The 21,037-nt window shown below is 36.7% G+C and overlaps 1 protein-coding gene across 1 annotated transcript; it reads left to right on the top strand.

Moving 5' to 3' along the window:
- The first annotated feature begins 953 nt into the window (after positions 1–953).
- On the top strand, positions 954–11,629 carry LOC140147502 (uncharacterized). Its single transcript, XM_072169282.1, has 5 exons — positions 954–1,387; positions 1,525–2,633; positions 2,882–4,871; positions 7,285–7,372; positions 11,180–11,629. Exons 1-5 carry the CDS (start codon positions 954–956, stop codon positions 11,411–11,413), a joined length of 3,855 nt encoding a protein of 1,284 aa, XP_072025383.1. The 3' UTR covers positions 11,414–11,629.
- The last annotated feature ends 9,408 nt before the right edge of the window (positions 11,630–21,037 follow it).

Genomic DNA, 21,037 nt, shown 5'->3' with positions numbered 1-21,037 from the left:
AATAAATAAATAAATAAATAAATAAATAAATATGAAGTGACAATTTTTTTTAATCATTATAGATATCATTTCAATTTCTATCGTCCCTACATTGCTTTAATACTCTACATTAGGGTCTGTTCGAGTTACTCGCTTGGGCGAGAGATAATACAGTAACTTATAATTATTGATTCAACATATTCAAGCTCAACAGTAAATATTAAAGGTCAGGGTAAAACAATGTGATTGTCCCTTTTACGTATGCTTTAGATATTGTTTAATTGATCGGAAAGGTCTATGCTTAGCTACTTGAACTTTGAACTAACCCCAATCAGTAATGAACTTTGTATGCGATATCCGTACACGTATCATTGCACCCTAGGTTTTTTTGTATATTTCGCGTCCGTTTAATAGGACTGGATGAATGCTTATATATTATTTAATTGAAATTTAATTTAAATTGAACAACAAAATCAATACTCTCAATAATTTATTTGAGCCTTAGTGCAAGCATTTATCTTATAGTGCACAAAATAGTGCAAGAAATTAATAATTTCATATTATTAAAATCGAAACTATATATAGCCTTATTCCGTTGCCAAAACGGGAATACCCATTTATTTATTTATTCATATAGGAGTCAATAGTTCAACTGAAACATCATGGGTACCACATACTAGGTGCACAATAAAACCGTTGGGTCGTCTACACATTCTTTCGTATATGACGTCATCGTAATCGTTATTTTCAAAATTTAGTGCAATGTTTCTTTATACACGTAATACGTTACTGCAGTATCATGTGATTTGAAATGGTGGTAAATCTGCAATTGTAGGCTAAACTAATGAACATGATCGGAACTTATACTAACCAAGCAATATTGAAGTGAATAATTACAAGACATATAGCATAGATATGGTGTGGATTATGGTGTGGATCTCTTAATAGCCGTCAGTAATACATTGTATCCAGCAATGCATCGAAGTGAGAGATCGCAGTCAAATGATTCTTCATCCGACGGATATGGCCATATATCTCCATCTGAAAGAGCTAAGTCAAACACTTCCAATGTTGAAGGCACTAATCAAAACACGCCATTAACAACTAATGACCAATCGTTTTCATTAGAAAGTGGTTACTATAGTTACTCATCATTGGACGCCAACTATCTTCAGAGTATTCTTCCATCAGGATCAATCCGTCCATTGCCGTATATTTCGGAGAACAATACAGACTCTTCGTCGTTACCCTCCCCTCATCTATCAGATATCAACGAGGATCCACTGCCACCAGTTACTTTGACTTCGCAAAATAGGTCTTCTATATCTTTCCCTAGTGATGACACTAATGTGGAGATTCTGATCCGTGCAACTCCAGATAAGACTGGAGAAACGACTGAAAGAGCCACGTCAAACACTTCCATTGTTGAAGGCACTTATCAAAACTCGCTATCAACAACTCATGCCCGATCGTTTTCATTGGAAAGTGGTTACCGTAGTTACTCATCAAAGGACGCCAACTATCTTTGCAATATTTTTCCATCAGCATTAGTCCATCCGTTGCCGTATGCTTCGGAGAGCAATACAGACTCTTCGTCGTTACCCTCCCTAATCTGTCAGGTATCAACGAGGATCCACTACCAACAGTTACTTTGGCTTTGCAAAAGAGGTCTTCTACATCTTTCCCTACGGATGACACTAATGTGGAGATTCTGGTCCGTGCAACTCCAGATAAGACTGGAGCAACGAGTGAAAGAGCCAAGTCAAACACTTCCGATGTTGTCACTAATAAAAACTCGCTATCAACGACTAATGTCCAATCGTTTTCATTGGAAAGTGGTTACCATAGTTACTCATCATTTGACGCCAACTATCTTCAGAGTATTCGTCCATCAGCATTAATCCGTCCATTGCCGTATACTTCGGAGAACAACACAGACTCTTCGTCGTTACCCTCCCCTCATCTATCAGATATCAACGAGGATCCACTGCCACCAGTTACTTTGACTTCGCAAAAGAGGTCTTCTATATCTTTCCCTAGTGATGACACTAATGTGGAGATTCTGATCCGTGCAACTCCAGATAAGACTGGAGAAACGACTGAAAGAGCCACGTCAAACACTTCCAATGTTGGAGGCACTTATCAAAACTCGCCATTAACAACTAATGTCCAGTCGTTTTCATTGGAAAGTGGTTACCATAGTTTCTCATCAATGGAGGCCAACTCTCTTCGCAATATTTCTCCATCAGCATTAATCCGTCCATTGCCGTATACTTCGGAGAGCAATACAGATTCTTCGTCCTTACCCTCTCCTCATCTATCAGATATAAACGAGGATCCACTACCAACAGTTACATGTGATTACACTAATGTGGAGGTTCTGATCCGTGCAACTCCAGATACTACAGAAGCAACCAGTCCGCTGTGCCAAGGAACTCGAAATCAAACCAATTCAAAACAACCTTTTCAGGCAAGAAGCGGGAGAAAGAAACTACATCCTATAGCTACAGAAAGACGACGTCGTGTTAACATTGATACAGACCAGTCTTTGATGTGCGTGTCTTTTGATACCGGCAACGATGAAAATTCGTCAAAGAAAGATTGTAATCTTGAACATAACAGTAGAGTTACTGAACGCACAATCGGGGACAAAGGTGAAACTATCGAGTCTGTGGCACAACATGATACAACTTATCATATGCAGGTAGTGTCGTCGTCCATTTCAAAGGCTTCAAATGCCATATCATTAACTGCCAATTCAGATGACATTATATCATCATATTCCAGTGAAAAATGTCCATTTCATCCGATGAGCCAGGATCAACTTTATCGGCAGGTGAACAAAGACAAGTATCGGAAAATGATACATCAGATTACTATGACTCTTCAATATTTACTTCAGATCGTTCTCGCTCGTCATTGCTACCGTCTACAGCATACGGTGCTGAATCCACACTACCTCAATGCGGTTTGGCGACTAACAGAAATGTCACAAATGACATCAGGGATTTGTTGAAACAATGTGTCAAATGTTCAGTACCATTAACTAAATTAAAGTTGAAGAATACAATAGAACACAAGCATGACAGCTCGCAGTCTCAATCAGACAGAAACAACTACGATATTCCTAGTTCTGAAGCATATTCGATAGAATCTACTCTGCAGAGAAATAATTCCGCAGACCAATGCCCATCCGACGTACCAAATAACCCTTCAGATTCTGAGTATGAAGGCGACATAGACACAGATTCTTCCTTTATGTCAGACAAGTGGAAAGTCAGGAAAAGGTCGGGGCGCCGCTTACATCGATCATCTTCATCTTCGTCGTCTGTAAGCAATACCCATTTGAACTCGTCACGCTCTCCTAGGTATCCTAGGCAGGATCAAACTCATGTTTTGTTAAAATACTGTACTCCTTGCTCAGTAAAACTGATCGCAGGAAGAGTAGCGTCAAATATGCACGCAACAAATGAACAAAATATGACTTCTAGTAGCTTTGGGAATTGTATTGACTTGAATAATTCAGTTATAGATCAAATGCCATCGAGATCATTTCCGCTTCTTTCAAATATTCAGCGCTCCTCGTTTCGAGTCTCGTCTTCGAATTCTTCCTCGGAACCTAACACATCAAATCAGGAAAATAATAACGCTATGTGTACCACAAATGAATATGATTTATCTTCTAGAAATGTTGGCAATCTAATTTCTTGCTACAATACAGATCCGCCATCGTCAATCGATATGAACAATTCAACGAAAGATCCCAATATTTCGGATTCTTCGTTTGCACTCTCTTCTTCAAATCGTTCGTCAGAAACCAACACATCAAATCAAGAAAATAATAACACAATGTATGCAACAAATGAACAAGATTGTACTTCTTGCAATATTGGGAATTTCATTTCTCCCGACGTAATATATCCATCTTCTTCCATTGGCAGAAATACTTCCATGGAAGATCTGATACCATCAAGACCATATTCGCTTCCTTTAAAAACGGTGACAGCTCAAACTTCTATCCTCCACGTGTCTTCGAACTCTCCCTCGGATACTAATATGTCTAGTCAAGACTGTAACAATAACCCGGATCACACTACCCTAAAGTCATGCGAAGGTAAACCATGCATTACATACGTGACAAAGCTACCACTACAGTTACCCCAAACCACTCAGGCAACAGTTACCAATCAGGAATCTGCACCTTATGCCCAAGCTGAAATGATGGAGTCGATATCAACAAGCGGTAAATTTCAGCACTTATCACCAGAGAATGGCACACGTTGTTTCTTGAATGCAGATCTTTCAGACGTCCAGAATATTGCCGTGAATAATCCTCACTCATATTCACTGGCATCAAACACGTCTCTACTTTCCCCTCGGCATATTCCATCTTTACCCACCATGCTATCCTTGCCAAATGATGTATCAAACCGGACAGATGAGTGTGTCACACCACGCCTACAGCTACAAGAATCGCCTCGCAGATTTACATCTACGTTAGAGGCTAATGTTAGTGACATAGACAAATGTAACATGTCTCCAAATTTAGCAAATTCACCGATAGAATCCAGCCATCTCAGAGAATGTAACGTGACTGCTGGAGAAGAACAATTAGCAAATTGTAGTACCGATCAGAACAGCATGTTCAACAATAAGTCAGATTCCTTGACGGAATGTCCTCACATGGACGTCAAATCTAATGACACCAGCAGTGAAGAAGATTCACCTCTAACAATCTCTCTTTTTACTGGTGAAAATCAGCATAGCAAAGAAAATTCCACAACATGCGAAAGTTGTAATCCGAGTGATAGCAATGGTAACGTTGATGCCAAAGGAAATGAAGAGAATTATGATAGTGGGAGTATTGAAGACGATCAGTCAGAAATACGCAGGTATTTATTTCAGCCTTTTCATATGTATATAATACAAAACGTTAAAGCAATACCGTAAAGATTCGCCTAATGGCGCTATGGGCTGCCTTGACATAACTGAAATTTAAGGCACAATCTAAAAGTGTCCTCCCATTAAAATCCCACCAGCAAATATGGGCAAGTACCCTTTATTGTTATTGGAATTTTCTGAGGAGGGAGCCCTCTCTGTGTACATGGAATTTACCCCAAGGCAAAGGTGGCCATGTGCGCCATTAGGCGAACCTTTACGGTATTGTAACAGATTCATATTTCTTTACCAAAAAAAATATATTAGTTTTCACTATCAGATATCGCCCATTAATTTTATAATTTTGAGCCCCACAAAACAGGCAAAACAAAGAAAATCGCTATTTATGCCTTTCGAGCGCCTTTACTCGTATGTACAGTGTTATGAACATCACGTACGCGAATTTTTATCCTATAAATAAAACAACAAGATACGTCGTTTATTAAAAATCTCGTGATTTTGTCATAAATACAGCACCTAAAGCCTTGATTTTTGGAGGGCATGTTAGTTCAGAACATGGAAGAAAGAGATAAGAAGGAACCACAACGAACGCATTCACTTTGTCCACTCCCTTTACCGACATTTAGTTGACATTGTTATTCATGAGGATTTACTTTGATCAATACCCCGCGTTAAATAGGTGATTGGTATTGTATTCCATGTATTTGCATGTCTTCTGGAGCGTGTGTGAAGGATGATTTGAACTAATGACCTTCCGTGCAAGCACCCTATAGGATTTTCTTTGGTGACGTGATCATCGGTCATTGATGGCCTACATCTTTTTCTTCCATTTTGCCCAATTTTTCCGAACTTTGATGACTTTTTCTCAGAGTTGGCAGTCTTTGGCACTGAAACGAGTTAGCTAGTTACGATTATACACATATAAACTATTAAATTAAACAGGTTTTATGTACCGGACTCAACCGGAACATTGTGCATTATTTAAGAACATTTTACATCTATTTTTCATCGAAAAGTCACCAAAATCTTACCTTATTTGCTAAAGATGAAACTCAGCAAAAAACGGCCGATTTTGATTACCTTTTCGATGTTTTATAGGACATTTTCTACACAACACGATCAAGAAAACAGTTTGACTGTAGATCCCAAAACAAAGCTACTATACATGTTCAGAGCATCAGTGAAATTCCATAATCTTACTTCTGGGTAGCGTTTGTTTGTTCGTGGATGGGTTTGTTATAAATTTTTTCCAGTAATGATTTTGCCAAGCATCGATCGCGGTAAATGGATCATACATGAAAGTAAGTACCATTGATAGCTTTACTTTTCATGCGTCAATAGATAAGCGGATTAAAACTTGGCCGATCGAAGTCGTTGTGGTTCCTTCTCATCTCTTTCTTCCATGTTCAGAAGTACATTACAATACTGTAACAATCGAAAAAAAAAAAAAAAAAACATTGAGGGCGGCTTCTTCAGCAAATGTTACAGGGATTTTCAAAATATACCTCAATTACCACAACCAGGACTTAAACACCACTATATTCTTACTTTTATTATGGTATATCGATATATCGAATTCAGTTATACAGAAATATTTCTACAATCCAGGAAAAAAATAGTTGGCACACTTGCACTAAACAATGGAAATGTGTGCCCTATCAAAATTGGAGAGGCGAGTGAAACATGCATGCAATATATATATATGTGAAGTACAGACTCCCCCCTATATCTCACCCTTCCCCACTCCCCCATCTTTCAATGTTGGAGGGTCTCACGGACCTGTTGACAGCATGGCTTGGTCCAACATTGAATTGGGGGAACGGGGAAAGAGATATACCAAAAGACAGGCAAAGTGTGCCAACCTTTTTTTCCTGGATTGTAGTACCGCATGCTTACCCCTCCGATGCTCCAAACTAAATCTACTGTTTAGCGCGCATGTTCTCTATTTTCTGTTCTTTAGCCATGGACTGTAGAAATAAATTTTTTCTACAGTCCATGGTTTAGCTCGCAGGATTAGAAAATACGTGACCTTTGACTCAGATAACATCCCCGGGATAACATGAACGGTAATTCGTTAATACGGGCATGATGGGACAGCACTAAATACAGAAAATAAAACTGCGTACTAGAACTGCACTGGTAGCGTAGCAAGTCTGCTTAATCAATAGGGTTTACCAGTAGTACATGGTAGTATGTAATCTAGTTGCTTTTTTGATCTCTGGGGGAACCCCGAAAAAACCCTGTTTGATGGTGTCATTGTAATACTTTTTCTGTGGCATGATATTAAACATAGAGGATTCTCCCATCACATGATAAAGGTGCACGTCACATCACGACATTTTACTTTCTTTCGTTCGTTCGTTTCGTTTACAATAAAATGTGCTTCTTTCTAAAAATTCTTTACAGAGATGTCAGCTCCATTGCCTGTGACAGTGATTGGCTTCAGACTACACATGTGCAACCAAAACCATTGACTTGTCCGATATGCATACAGGTATTTATAAAATCGATGTACATTTAGATCATGTTTATAACTATATTAATCTTCAAGTGATTTGACGTCCCTCATGTATGAAGGTCCAAAAGAAACTGTAGCGACCCAATAGAGGTTATCCGTGTTCTATAAGCTGCATATCCTATCAGCGACTACTATACCTTGTTTAGGACTTTCAAAAGAAGTACCTGCATGTGTAACCATAACTGTTTCAAAATAGCCCACCAAAGTCCTGCAGGTAACTTCGAGGTCATGCATTGAATTGGTTTGAATGAGGAATACTACAGGCGAGATGGCGAGATGGCCGAGCGGTTAAGGCGTTGCGCTGCCGGCCGGGTGATACGATCGGCGAGGGTTCGAGCCTTGGGCTTGCCTTAGGTGAAAATTCTCTTCCCTCCCATTAAGTTCAGTAATTTAATTTCAGTAATTTAATTGAAGCATTTCTTCTCGCCCCCATACACTGCTTAGCACGTGCAGATATAGGTAGTGTATGTGCGACGTCCGTGATTCGGAAGTCATCCTTGTGCACGTTAAAGTGTCAGAGCTATTCGAAAAGAGAAGGGGGACCATCCCCGTTTCTGATATCTGCACACAACCCCCTAGGTCAAGAGGACATCTGGACGTTCTATACCAATTGGTCCTGTCCAGTATTTCTATAGATGTAGATGAGGAACCAGCGCCTTTTGTTAGATGTCACACATGAGTCAAGTGGATAACCTCTATACGTACAATAAGTCCAATAAGTAACAGGCAACATTTTGACAAACTACCCAATACGAACAACAGCTTACCATAAACTTCTTAGTGAAGAAAATTTTGAATTTAATTTTTTAGAATCAAGGTCCTAACATGAAAGTGATAAACAACGTTTGTGAATTCAGCACCCTCAATTCAGCCTAAATGTTGTTCATTCACTGTTAACATGAAATGCCTTCACCATTCAGTGGCATAGATTTCTTGTTGACATTGGGGGTGGGCTAGATTTTTTTTTTTGAAGTAATGTGAATCCAGCACCTTTTGCCGACAAAATAAGCTTATGGTACAAATGCGCGACAAAAAAGGCGTCTGAAGCAAAACTGCTGAAATATGGTTTAAAACCGGAATCAATTTGACACTTTTGGTGCTAAAATTGTCAAATATGAGGTTAATTTGGTCAGAAACCCACATACAGGCGTCAACATTGGGGGATGGATAAGTGTATGGACCATCCCCCTGGCAAAATATTGGCCCCCATCTCCCCCGGGATCTACGCCTATGACACCATTTCACTTTTATTGAAATCCGGACCTGACCTGTCGGGGTCTGTAGTACCATGGAAGAAAGAGATCTCTTTCTTCCATGGTAGTACCTCCATTTTCTTTTGCTGTATATCAAATATCGTCAACAAGGCGTGTGCTTGAAGCTGTACCACGCTTTTGCTTTGTGTTATTTGTGTTGGGTACAACTTGATTTATTGTTGAGGCAAGCGCCTTTGCTGCAATCTTGTAACCTAAATGCAGTATCGTTATGGGTCTCCAATTTACTACATGTAGTTTATTTCGCTAAAGTTCCTTCAATTTTGCCCATCCTGAAATTCATTTTGCTCCCCCCCCCCCCCTCCCCGAAAAAAATCAATCCGGATTTCATAATCATGATATGCTTCATTATACGAATTTGCAATCAGGTGTCCTACCACCCTCCAGTGACATTTTAAAAATTGTCCTGTTTTTGTCAAACTAATAGACTCATTGCATAATGGTTTAATTAAGACAGAAAAATGTGGAAGGAAATCTCAATCATATGGCCAAAATATCAAAAGATTCTTGATCGATTTTCTTGATGGCTCGCAGCCACTTCTCCAATCATTTGAGCCTGAAATAGCAAACGATGGTTACAGGAGGCCCTTATAGGAAATGATTTATTTCAGCAAATAGTCGATTTATTCGAAGATATATGAAGTGTTGAGATACAAAAACCGATATATCCCTTTTTTCAATGATTTGAAATATTATATATAACTGATATAATATAAAGAAATTAATAATAATAAGCAAATACGTGCTACTTTTAAACATAGTTTCAGAAATTTATCACATGAAAATGTAAACGAAAAATGTGATTAATCAATGCGTAACGCAATCATGTTATTTAGGTAATGCAAACGAATATCATCGAAAGGTGTCCCATAAAAAGATTACATTGAGAATATAAGCCGCATTTTGTGATGGTATAACAAAACAATATATTTTTTCAGATTATATTATTGTCTGTTATGTTTCAACTACGTATTTTAAAAGCGACTTAACTTCTGAACGCGCAATGATAGGGGTGTCAAGAGTAATTAACCATCAAAATATCGCACAGCGAAAGTCAAACACACGCACACATTTTGGTTTCATATTTTGTTCTTTATTACTTTCAATTTTTATGGTTGAACATATTATACAAAAGATTATTGACATTTTTTATACTGCACACCGAAAATAAACCAGTTTTAGAACTTCTTGAATCTTGGTGGTAACAAAATTAATAAAAACGATGTTCATAAGAGAGGAACACGCTTTTGGTGAAGTCATTTCTGCACGCTGTATCTCCTGTCATCAACTTGATGAAATTAATAATAATCTTTTGCATTTAGGCTTTCTTTGGGATTTGTTGAGTTGAAATCATGTTGTGTTATATATTATAAGAATAGTTCGTCCATTTCTGACTGAACTCTTAAAACAAAACTGAACAATTTTATTCAATATTCTTCAGAAAAAAATATTGCATCTGCCATGCTATGGCTGGGCTTACTCAAATGCCCCGCCAAATGCACGGTGGCTGCGACGGTGCATTTCCACGAGCTAAGTATGCGTAAGCTGTGACTTGTGAACTCGACATTCACAGATGTACTATTAAAGATAGAGGGCACATAGATTATGTCGTGAAAAGGGACATTTATATTTGTTAACATTATATTTAGATTATTTAAATAAACCCGCATGTAACCTTTTTTGGGATACCTGGTATAATGTAACACAGGTGGCATATTTGCTTGGATGAAATGCCATCTACCTATAGGCTATTTCCTTTTAATTTGATAAGGCTCTTAGGCATTGTTAGGGGGAAGCAACGGTTATTTTGTCATTATTACATATCCGAGTATCTATCAAATATACTTACAAGCCACCTGCGCACTTAGCGCTCTCAAATCCAATTAACAGGTTGCTGTAACTTGTTTCAAATGAATAGCCATTTTCAATAATGCAGAATTCCAACCTAAATGTACGTAAAATCTTAAGCTTGCGCAAGTATTATCTATCGTCAGTAAGAAAACACTTATTTTCACGGAACGTCTGCAATGGGAAAGCGCAATTACATTACGATAACTCGATTGAAAAAACATTAGATAACACGGTTCGCGTGCACTTTGTATGTTGCATGCGTTTCCTACGTAGCTCGATTTTGTAAAAATTATCTACTTATTCTTCTGGGCATTATAACTGCTGATTTTCGCGGTATTCAAGTATTACCCCGGCGCTAAACTTCGAGGAAGCGCAAATATGATTGAAAAATTTGACAATTATGGAGCTAGTCCCAAGTTGAAGAATTGTTTTGGGTTTTATCCTGACATGTGGACACACTATCCTGGGTGAAAGGGTTGTCAAGTTTTAGTCTAACATTAGGGATGCAGGTGGAACCCATATTATAAAAATATATAATCCCTCATAACCCCAAAACTCGGTCTAGATGGAACCTTGATCCATTGTGTTAGCTTTGTGACAACTAGTAGTATTAGCATGTAACACTTAATTTTACTTTTGTTGCTATATTTGAATTAAACAGGAAACAACCAATCAAATGGAAGCAAATGACAGAGTTGAAGAAGGTGCTCGTCTCTGTCCCAAGCACCGTTACAGTCAACGATCTGCTACACCACAAGGATATTGGAAGACGGGATTCTCGAGTGATGAGGACCATAGAAGAGACTCCAATGACGATGACGAAACGGTCAATAGAACGGGACGTCACGAATACCGACAACTTTTCCAATCGAGAGATCGTCAAAAGTCTACATGACAACTTTAAAGAAAGTACTTATTTTTTGGTCAAATAACTCATGAACTGCGACTAAAATACATAAAAATTCCACCGGTTGTAAATGATATAGATTTCCTGCAAGTCCTCAGGCATGTCCTTTAATCCATATATTGTTTTTTCAATTCTTCAGAAACAGAACATACTCAACCATATAGGCCAATTTATTTTAGAAATTGCATACAGTAAGCTTTCAACAAATCAGTCAGTTGATTCTGTATACTTCCATGGTTGACCATATCTGCCCAAACTCAGCATTAATATAAGAATACCCTATCGCCTGTGACATGTAAGCTGCAGTGTGTTTATGGGACACATCGTCCACACCAGGTAACAGTACGACGGCAACTTCGTGACCTCTTTTGTTCGATAGAAATTTTTTACGGGTTGGTGAACACGGGTTACGTAACTAAATGTTGAAAATTTGGCCGGCAAACATGTTTTAGCGAAATAGCTCCAGAAATGGGAGACACGGGTCGCTTTTTGCTTAAATTGCGTACAATGATCACGGATAAGATACCAAACATTTGTGCAAAGAACAAAAAACGAGTAAAAGTTGAATAATATTGAAAATAAAGAAGCTTGAACATGTCCAAAGTGGCCGGGGAAATGAGAAAAATTGCATGTCACGATCACCAAAATGGTTATATCTACAACTATGAGCAAACGCCGGTCGTATGCTTTTCTGTAATGATAGATATTAACTAACTTGAGCTTGTATTAAATTTTCAGCGAAAATGATTGGTGGAATAATCTAGTCGTAGGTTGGAAAGTTACTCTCAAAACGGCCCGTGTCTCAATCGTGCGTGTCCCGTTAGTGACAAGTGTCACTAGCAAAATAGCAGCCGGCCTTGTCATTATATCAAATAATAATCGTCAGAATCGTCCAGTTGACTCCAGTGATATTTATTTATTCAAGCAAAATACTGCATTGACTTACAAAATATTGAAGTCAATATAAAAAGTAATATCATCTCATTTGACTGAACTTAAAACCAGTTTTAAAAATATTATTGTTGATCGAGTCCCTGAATGAGAAATAAGATTGCAAAAGATACAAGTATGGTACAGTAGGTTGTGATGGTCTAGTGGTTGACGCCGTGGTTTGAAGTGCGAGAGGTTGAAGGTTCGAATCTTGATCTGTTAGGCCTATGGTGTATGTGTGTAGGCCCGTCAGTATTATGATCAATTGAAAATATTTCAATGCGACACGTTTGCAATGTTTTTCTTTATGCGTAGGCCTACATATATTAAAAAATAAGATAGCGTCAGCCATAATTTACGAATTTCAAACCTGATATTTTGGCATAATATTATTTTTAATTTTCACCGTTCTTACACCCTACCCAGACATACACATAATTGGAATCAGCGTTTCGTTGTCTAGAGTAACTTTAATTATCTTCAATAGAACACCATAAGCGGTCAAGATAAAAAAAATGCTTTTTTATTTTACCTCATTTTTCTGCTTCAAATGATCAAAAACCCTTCCTGAAAGTTGTTTACTACTATCATAAATATTTTTTAAAAAATTTAAAAAAAAAACCCTATGGTAGGGTTCGAACTTCCAACCTCTCGCACTTCAGGCACGGCCTTAGCCACTAGACCATCACAACCTGCTAACTTATTTTCATATCGTTTGCGGTAATGTTATTTCTAATTCAGTGTCTCGTTCAACAATAATCTTTTATAAACTGTTTGTAAGTTCAGTCAAATGGCTTGAAATTACGTTTTATATTGACTTCGATATTTAATAAGACAGGGCAGTATTTTGTATGAATAAATTAATATCACTGTAGTCAACTGGACGATCCTGACAATTATTAATCGATTATATGGACAAGGCCGGCTGTTAATTTTCCTGCTGGACACTGGTCACTAATGGTCACGCACGATTGCGAGGGGAAGCCGTTTTGAAAGCAACTTTCCAACCTACGACTCGATTATTCCACCAATCATTTTCGCTGAAAATTTAATACAAGCTCAAGTTAGCTAATATCTATCATTACAGAAAAGCATACGACCGGCGTTGGCTCATAGTTGCAGATATAACCATTTTGGTGATCGTGACATGCATTTTTTCTCATTTTTAGGCTACTTCGCGCACAATAAACATTCATTTTCTCCACAATAATTGGACTGTTACACGTTACTGTTTGCCTTATACTCATGTTTCATATCTTATCTATGGGCTCAATATGGAAATGAAGGGAGAAACGACTCGTGTATTCCATTTTTTTGATGTTTTCTGAAAAACTGTATTTGCCACCTGATTTTCAACATTACGTTACGTAACAGCAGAGGTCACGCCGGTAAAAATTAAGTTGCTGTCGTACTGGTAAAGCATTGTTTTGTATAGGCAGTAAACGAACCAATAGAAATTCCACTTGCATCAAACCACAGAGATGAATTGATTTTATTCCTAGCTATAATGAAGAAAGACTACATGTGGTGGTCTGGTGGTGTATATTCTTTTGATATTCAATGTATGATTATATCTCAATTCCTCGAAGATATCCCGTTATTTTTGGTATTTGTAAAAACCTATTGCTTGACTTGCAGTTAAATATATGTGTTGAAAGAATATGGTAAGCTCCTGTCTGCGCTTTGACCTTCCAGTCTGCGCTTTTTTCTTAACTTGGTTCGTTGAAGATGCGTAATTAGCTTGCGCATATCGTAAAAAATGAGTCGTTTCCGCTGATGAATGGCAACGCCGCATTCATAGTGGGAAAGAAACGTACCTTTTTATCGTACAGGTGGTGTAGCTTAGCCCGAATCGCTCGGCCTATATCGAACAAAATTGCCATACATGGCTGTTGAAGAACTAGTGGATTCGCCCTACGGCATTGCAATTTCTGACACGAAGATACAGGGATGATGACGAGGAGTGGGGTGAAGGCAGGTCAATGGCCATTCTTTGCAATGTGCTATATTCTGGTATTATTATAGGCAGTTTGTTATGGGCCTGTTCCGTATATTTAGGAGAACTCGAACACTACATATTGGGGACATGCATTATTGATTTGATGTGTTCATTTTAAAAGAGTAACGAAAAGTGTGGCCTCCTAAATTTTGGAGGCCTCCTAAAAATATGGAACAGGCCAACAATGTCCTTTAGTGCTTTAGCCACAGTTAGCTGTATAAGTAGAAACCCTAACAGCAAATGAAAAGGGATATTTAAATATGAATATACTGAACAGGTCATAGTGATCGAATGGAATCAAAAATATAAAGAATAGGGAGAAGAGCTGAAGCTTTGTATCAAGGCAATAAATGATAAGGATTAATACGGAGAGCAGGATAGAACATGTAAAAAGTTGGCCGGAGAAAATAAGGAAAATGGAAAAGAGAAAAAGGTGAATATGGTGAATCAGAGAAAATAAAATAAAAATGATGAATGTTGAGTGCCCCAGTTGAGGAAGTTTTGGACATAATCCAACCCAGACTTGAGTACGACACCACGCTACATGAAAGAACGAATCTGAATCCTTCATAGATTGTGGAATTACTGCGTTTTGTGTTGACAACCACCTACTTCACCTTCCAAGACTAAGTATACCAACAAATTTGAAATGGCTGCAATGCGTTCCCCATGAAGCCCCGTGGTTGCCAACATCTTCATGAAAGCATTTGAAGAAGAGGCGATCAATACTTTACCTGTCAAGCCCTCCTAGTGGGGAAGATATGTGGACGATACCATGGTGGTGTTAAAGAGTGCCGACATTGACACTTTTACCATTTTCACATGTCATCTGAATAGTAGCGTCAGGAGGGCGAACCACTTCAAATGAGACGTGTAGGTAAAATGTTTGAAACATTTCATTTTTTACTATGTAACACAAAGGTACCCCAGGTTGTGACACAGGACCATAGTCATAAAAGACAGGGCTCATATTGTCCGTAATACGTCCATTTTATCTATTTTTCCTCGAAAAAGTAAGTTATTGAATTATTATAAGCAAGTCTCAAACACAGCTACAGTCTGCACATACAATAATCACAAACGTTACCGACCTTTATGTTCTTGTTCTAAGAGATGTTTGAAAGTATTTATGACTGCTGAGACTTGTCATACACTGACTCAATCCATTACATTACATTAATTACATACAGACGGATACAAACCGTGGGTAGTACATATTTATTATAGTGACAATAAGATTCAATTTCCTCCTCAATTTTTTTTTAATTTTTTGCCAGAAACGTCACCAAAAGGTCACCCATGATGCAGTCATGTCTACAGTAGAATTCATCTCGACCTTTGCAGGACTTAACCCCATTAAAAGCTATTAAACCAAGATAACACTCATTGAAACAGCTCAACTGATTAAATCGGCTCTTCTCTGGCTGTGCACATGTGACTGTTTTCATGTGCGATATCGCAATAAAGTTTGTATTATAGCTTCAGTTGGGTAACCGATTATAAATGAAACGAAAGGAAACAATGGTATGTGTACTTTTGTTCACGAAATGAGACAATGGCGTGCTTTTGTAAACCAGCATTCTTGAAAATGAGCAACATAATGATTGTTGACTTAACACGGTTTGGAAATAATTTCTTCATATTTTTGGTGTTATCTGTCGTTTACATATCCTTCCTAAAACACAAAAGTACGACCCTCTCCAAACACCTAAATTAGCTAAAAATTTAGGACATGTTACAAAACTATATTGTCTAGAATTTTAGAAGAGTACTTTTAATATTGGCCGGTTATTTTTCACACAGCGACGTTAACTAGGCAATGTACTATTACCTATAACATTAACTAAAACACCAAAGTACGAATATTTCCAAACATCTAAATTAGCAAAAAATATAGGACATGTTACAAAAATATATTTCATAGAATTTTAGAAGAGTACTTTTAATATTGGCCGGATATTTTTCACACAGCGACGTTAACTAGTCATATCCCCATACTTATAACGTAGGGCTATTTGTAGATGTCACGCGTCAATGGGAAAGAGCACTGTGTATTGTGCATAGGAAAACGGACAGTAACTGCAGTATGCTTAAAACACTCGATTAATCTAGTGGTCAAACATGACCCGACCAACACATGTCCAAAAGGATGACCATGGAAGTAAGTGTTAACGCCCTTCCAGTTGGTTTAGATATCATGATAGCTATATCTTTAAATGTATGGAGTACGATTCTTAATGGAATAGGAAATATCCATCCGGGGAGACTGTAATTGCGTGTGCAAGATGATTGATACATGTCAACTGAAACAATTCCACAATGTATCAAACTGTTAAATGTTTAATCGCCGGTGCATTATTTCTCTAAATTAATGCATCTATTCTTTTATTTAGACAAACCTGTTCATTGTGTATATTGACGCCGATTTGACGGTAATGTTTCCTTGTTTTCGATTTCGACATTGTAGACGCGGAATAAGCACCTTTTAAAATATATATTTATATCTATAACAACATTTTACTCATAGTTAGACTATCTTTTGAATAAAGTGCTCAATCCCAAAAGGGAGAGCGTATAAAAATTCAAATTCAAAGAACAGACCTACAGACAGAATAGGTAGTCGTTACTCTGAGTTTCATGCCTAAAAGGCAATCATCAGACGACACGATGAAATGCTTTGGGTGGACTACCATCTCTTAGGAATGTGAAAGAATATACATTCCATGGTGTCAACACAGCCAAAGTCTATTCAGAGTCAGTCTGTCTATCGGAGATAGTCAGAAAGTGCTCAACTGCAAAAAACAGGAGCAGTTTTACTGGATATCATATCTTTGCACAACAAAACTGTTCAGAATAGCCTTCGTATTTACCCTTTTCCATAGGTTGTTGACTTCGATCGAGTCACATTAATTAAAATCAAATAAGTCTTATGCACAGTTTTTGAATTATGTAAATACGAGGTTATTAACAAATTGTTCATCTTATTTCCACATCAAGATGAACCCATTGCTAAAAATAGGACGCAATTACGAATTATCCTTAAACGTGGGGTCTAGTCGAAATCTGGCAAATTTCACTAACATTTGTGTGTCTGTTAAACCCTTCGATGTTTTCTTTTCATATAACACATGTTTTATTTTGTTTTGAAGTCCCAAGGCATGTCAGGAATCTCAAATAGGACCCAACTATTTATCCTGAGCAAGTAGTTGGACAACCACTTCCTGAAAATATTTTCATGGACATTATCCAAAGCTACAATATGATGCTTACTAAACTTTTGGCTTCTGTCAATCTGTTTTGGCTAACCGTTTCCGATGCACCAAATATGTATTTGCTTTGACCAACAAATCTTAAGAACCAAACATTTTCAGCAAATAACTTTTATTCTGTAGCCAAGATTTAAAGGTATAAGCATGGGTAATTTCAAAATCCTGGCAGGTAAGATAATAGAGATGTGATGATCGAGGTAGAACTTTTTGAATGACCCTCGTAGTATTACATTTTCCTCTACGGTATAATAGCTAAAAGCTAAAAATGACACGTGATTGTGTGGTTTTAATTTTAACATATCTTCTTAATTTTCTTGCAGCCTAAAACGAACTATTCAATATAGCCCACTTCGTTACAAATTTATATTACTTTTTCCTTCCCTATTTTGTAAAGACGGTCTTTTGTTGCACAAATATTAGTGGTTATTTTCCATTAAGCAAGGTTCTTTCGCTACATGAACAGTTTGCCAAATGTTACTCCAATTATTTAATTTAATGTCTTTAAATTACCTTCCCCAAAAGAATTTATCATATTGGATTATAGATCTTACAAAATTTGCATTCATATTCCCAAAATTGCAGTTACACTTATCAGTAGTTTATTAATAATTTATTAAGGAATATTCGAATTTTTTTATCCATAACATTTAAATCCATAATGTACGATTTCCTTCCAATTTTAAATTTGTTATTCTATACTCAAAACGCTGAAAAAAATACTCGTAATAATTGTCGGGAATGGTTTCTGTCCATTTAAGGTGAAAGAAACCCTACTGCTTATTTTGGCCGTTTAACATGCAATTTAATTCTATAGGAGGACATAAAGTCATAGTTCATGAATTATGACTTTATGTCGAACTTCGCTCTGTTGACATACAAACGCAAGATATTTGGCTGATTCCGTTTAGGTGCAAGTTGGGATGTTAAAATTAAACCTATTTAATTAACTTATTTATTAAACCAACCGCGGTCGTACTCATTTACTAATGTTGTTCGTTAGCCTTTTTCGAATCTCCTCATACAAACTAAAACATACCATTTACTTTATTTACAAAACATTGTGGTAAACCTATATATGAACCTATATGAACATTTTGATGCCATCATTTTTTTACTATGAGTATTTTGCCAGCCATTGAAAGGTTTCTCATTGTCCAAGCTCTGACTTATTGACTTTTCTATCGAGTCCATTTTTGGTTCATAATTTGCAGACAACTCTTCAATATTAATTATTTACTACTCCTAATAATTTGACTATTGTTTGGTTCGTTCTTTCTATTCACATGTTTTTTAATTTTTCAAATCAACAAAATAAATGTCAAGTTATGCAAAGAAATGTTTTGTAACTCCTAAATTGATTTTACCATTTTTTAAACAGCGACTCAATTAAACCTTCCAGAAAACGCCGTACATGTCAATGAATCATTTTTTAGAAAATGTGATTATTTTTGGCCAAAACAAAATCTTCAAGTCGTTTAATCTTTAGGATATAAGATATTTGCTTATTATTTGTATGCTAATATAGATCCACATAAAAGGTCATTTGTTTGTTTTTGCATGGTAGTTCTGTATCTTATTCGTGTTTTATAATTACTCCATAAATGATTGAGAATATTAATAACAGTAGGTCAATGGTAGTAGGTTAATGGTAGTAAACGTTGTGTCTTGTTAATTTAGCAAATCCATTTTTTTTAAAATAAACTAACAAACAACACGTATTTGCTGTCGATGTTTAAAATTAAAATGTGACCAAGTTTCAAAAAGGGAGTCGAGGTAGTGTTTTTTTTTTTTTAATCTGCTTTCTTTCCATTTGTAACATTTGTATGGTGGATTACACTACGAATTGAAAGAAGTCCAATAGCCAGGTGAAGATGTGGAAATGATTTTTTTCCTAATCGTCTTGAAAATCAATTTGAATGTTATTACTTATAAATTGCGTACAAGTAGGTCAAGACAATACAATGAATCTAAAATTATATGACAAAAACAAAATAATAATAAATGCAGTACAGTCCCAGGTTCCATTATTATTCACAATATTGCGGTTTTCGGAATTAATAAAGCTATCAGTAAAATTCATTGAATCCTATTATCAGAAGGCAAGGGATCCAGGTTTATAAATATTTCAGAAGCAATATATTATCATTTTACTGTAATTTACTTTACTTAATTTACTTTACTTAATGCTTAATTTAATTTGATTTACTTCACTGTATTTTATTTTAGGTTATTTTATCAATTACTTGTTATGCTTTCTTATACTTATTTTGAATTTAAATGAATACACCTCTTATCTATGAAATAATAGGATTAAAAATATATTGCTGTGGCCTTTAAGTAAACAAACGTTACCATAGTAATGATTTTAATCCATTGTGGTTTCAAATTGAATCAAGTAATGGCATTACCTTAACCTAATTGCTACGTCAAAACAAGCATTTGTTGGATTTAATAGGAATAGTAAATTTGAACCCTCTTTTGATGGTTAAAGCTTGGACTGCGAACATCATTATTTTAAATTTACTAAAGGCATTTGCAGATTTATGTCACTAATTTGGAAGGAGAAAGAGGAAGAGGCATTGAGGGAACCAGTTTATTGAACGGTTTTAAGAAAATCGATGCTGCGTCTACATGAAGAGCTTTGTTGCAAAGCCCTTACATTCACTTTTTGACTTTTTGAGAAAAACAGCTTTTTTTAATTGTGCAAATATACTTGTTCGATTTGATTTAGTGGATAAAGTGTTGATGAATAGAGGCCCTGCATGAAATTATCGATTGAGTCCAAACAAAGGATTTGACCCGGTGTCCTTCACCATAGTTATGGCGGAGTGCAGTCCATTCAATCAAATGTTATGTGTGTGAGACGAACTGTCACGGTAGATTGCAATCATGCTTTTGTTGAATGCATTTGAGTAGTCCGCCATATTTACGGGATGATACGTCACATGCAAGGCCTCTATTTAAACTAAAAGAATAGGTTTGGTACAATTTTCAAGCGTTCTTGTTAATTTTATTACTTCTTTTATATCGCGCCTTTTGTGGATGTAATGGTTTTTGCAACAAAATAAATTTACCCATTTTCTAGAAACCACCATCAAAGTTGAGCCTATTTGTTTGCACTACTTTATATTACCTGACTGATGCTTTTAATATCAAAAAGAAAAATTGAAATATCGAATATCACAACGTGAATCTGATCATATAGATGTTAGAACGTGTGAATGCCGTCAAGCGTAAGCCGTAAACGCCTCTTCGCAATCTCTCTTTTGTCTACGCCCAAGAATCGCTCGTCATACCCAAATGATCAAACACAATGGAGGGTAACTGGGTGGTTAGTTTGTTTATAACTTTGTTATGCAAATGAGAGTGTCAGACCCTGATACGGGCTTGAACCAAGGCTAATCTTTCACGCGA

The sequence above is a fragment of the Amphiura filiformis genome, chromosome 3 (genome assembly GCF_039555335.1).
Source record: "Amphiura filiformis chromosome 3, Afil_fr2py, whole genome shotgun sequence".
In the NCBI taxonomy this organism is placed as follows: Eukaryota; Metazoa; Echinodermata; class Ophiuroidea; order Amphilepidida; family Amphiuridae; genus Amphiura; species Amphiura filiformis.
Note: the sequence above shows the minus strand (reverse complement) of the source record. Positions and strands in the feature narration are given on the sequence as shown.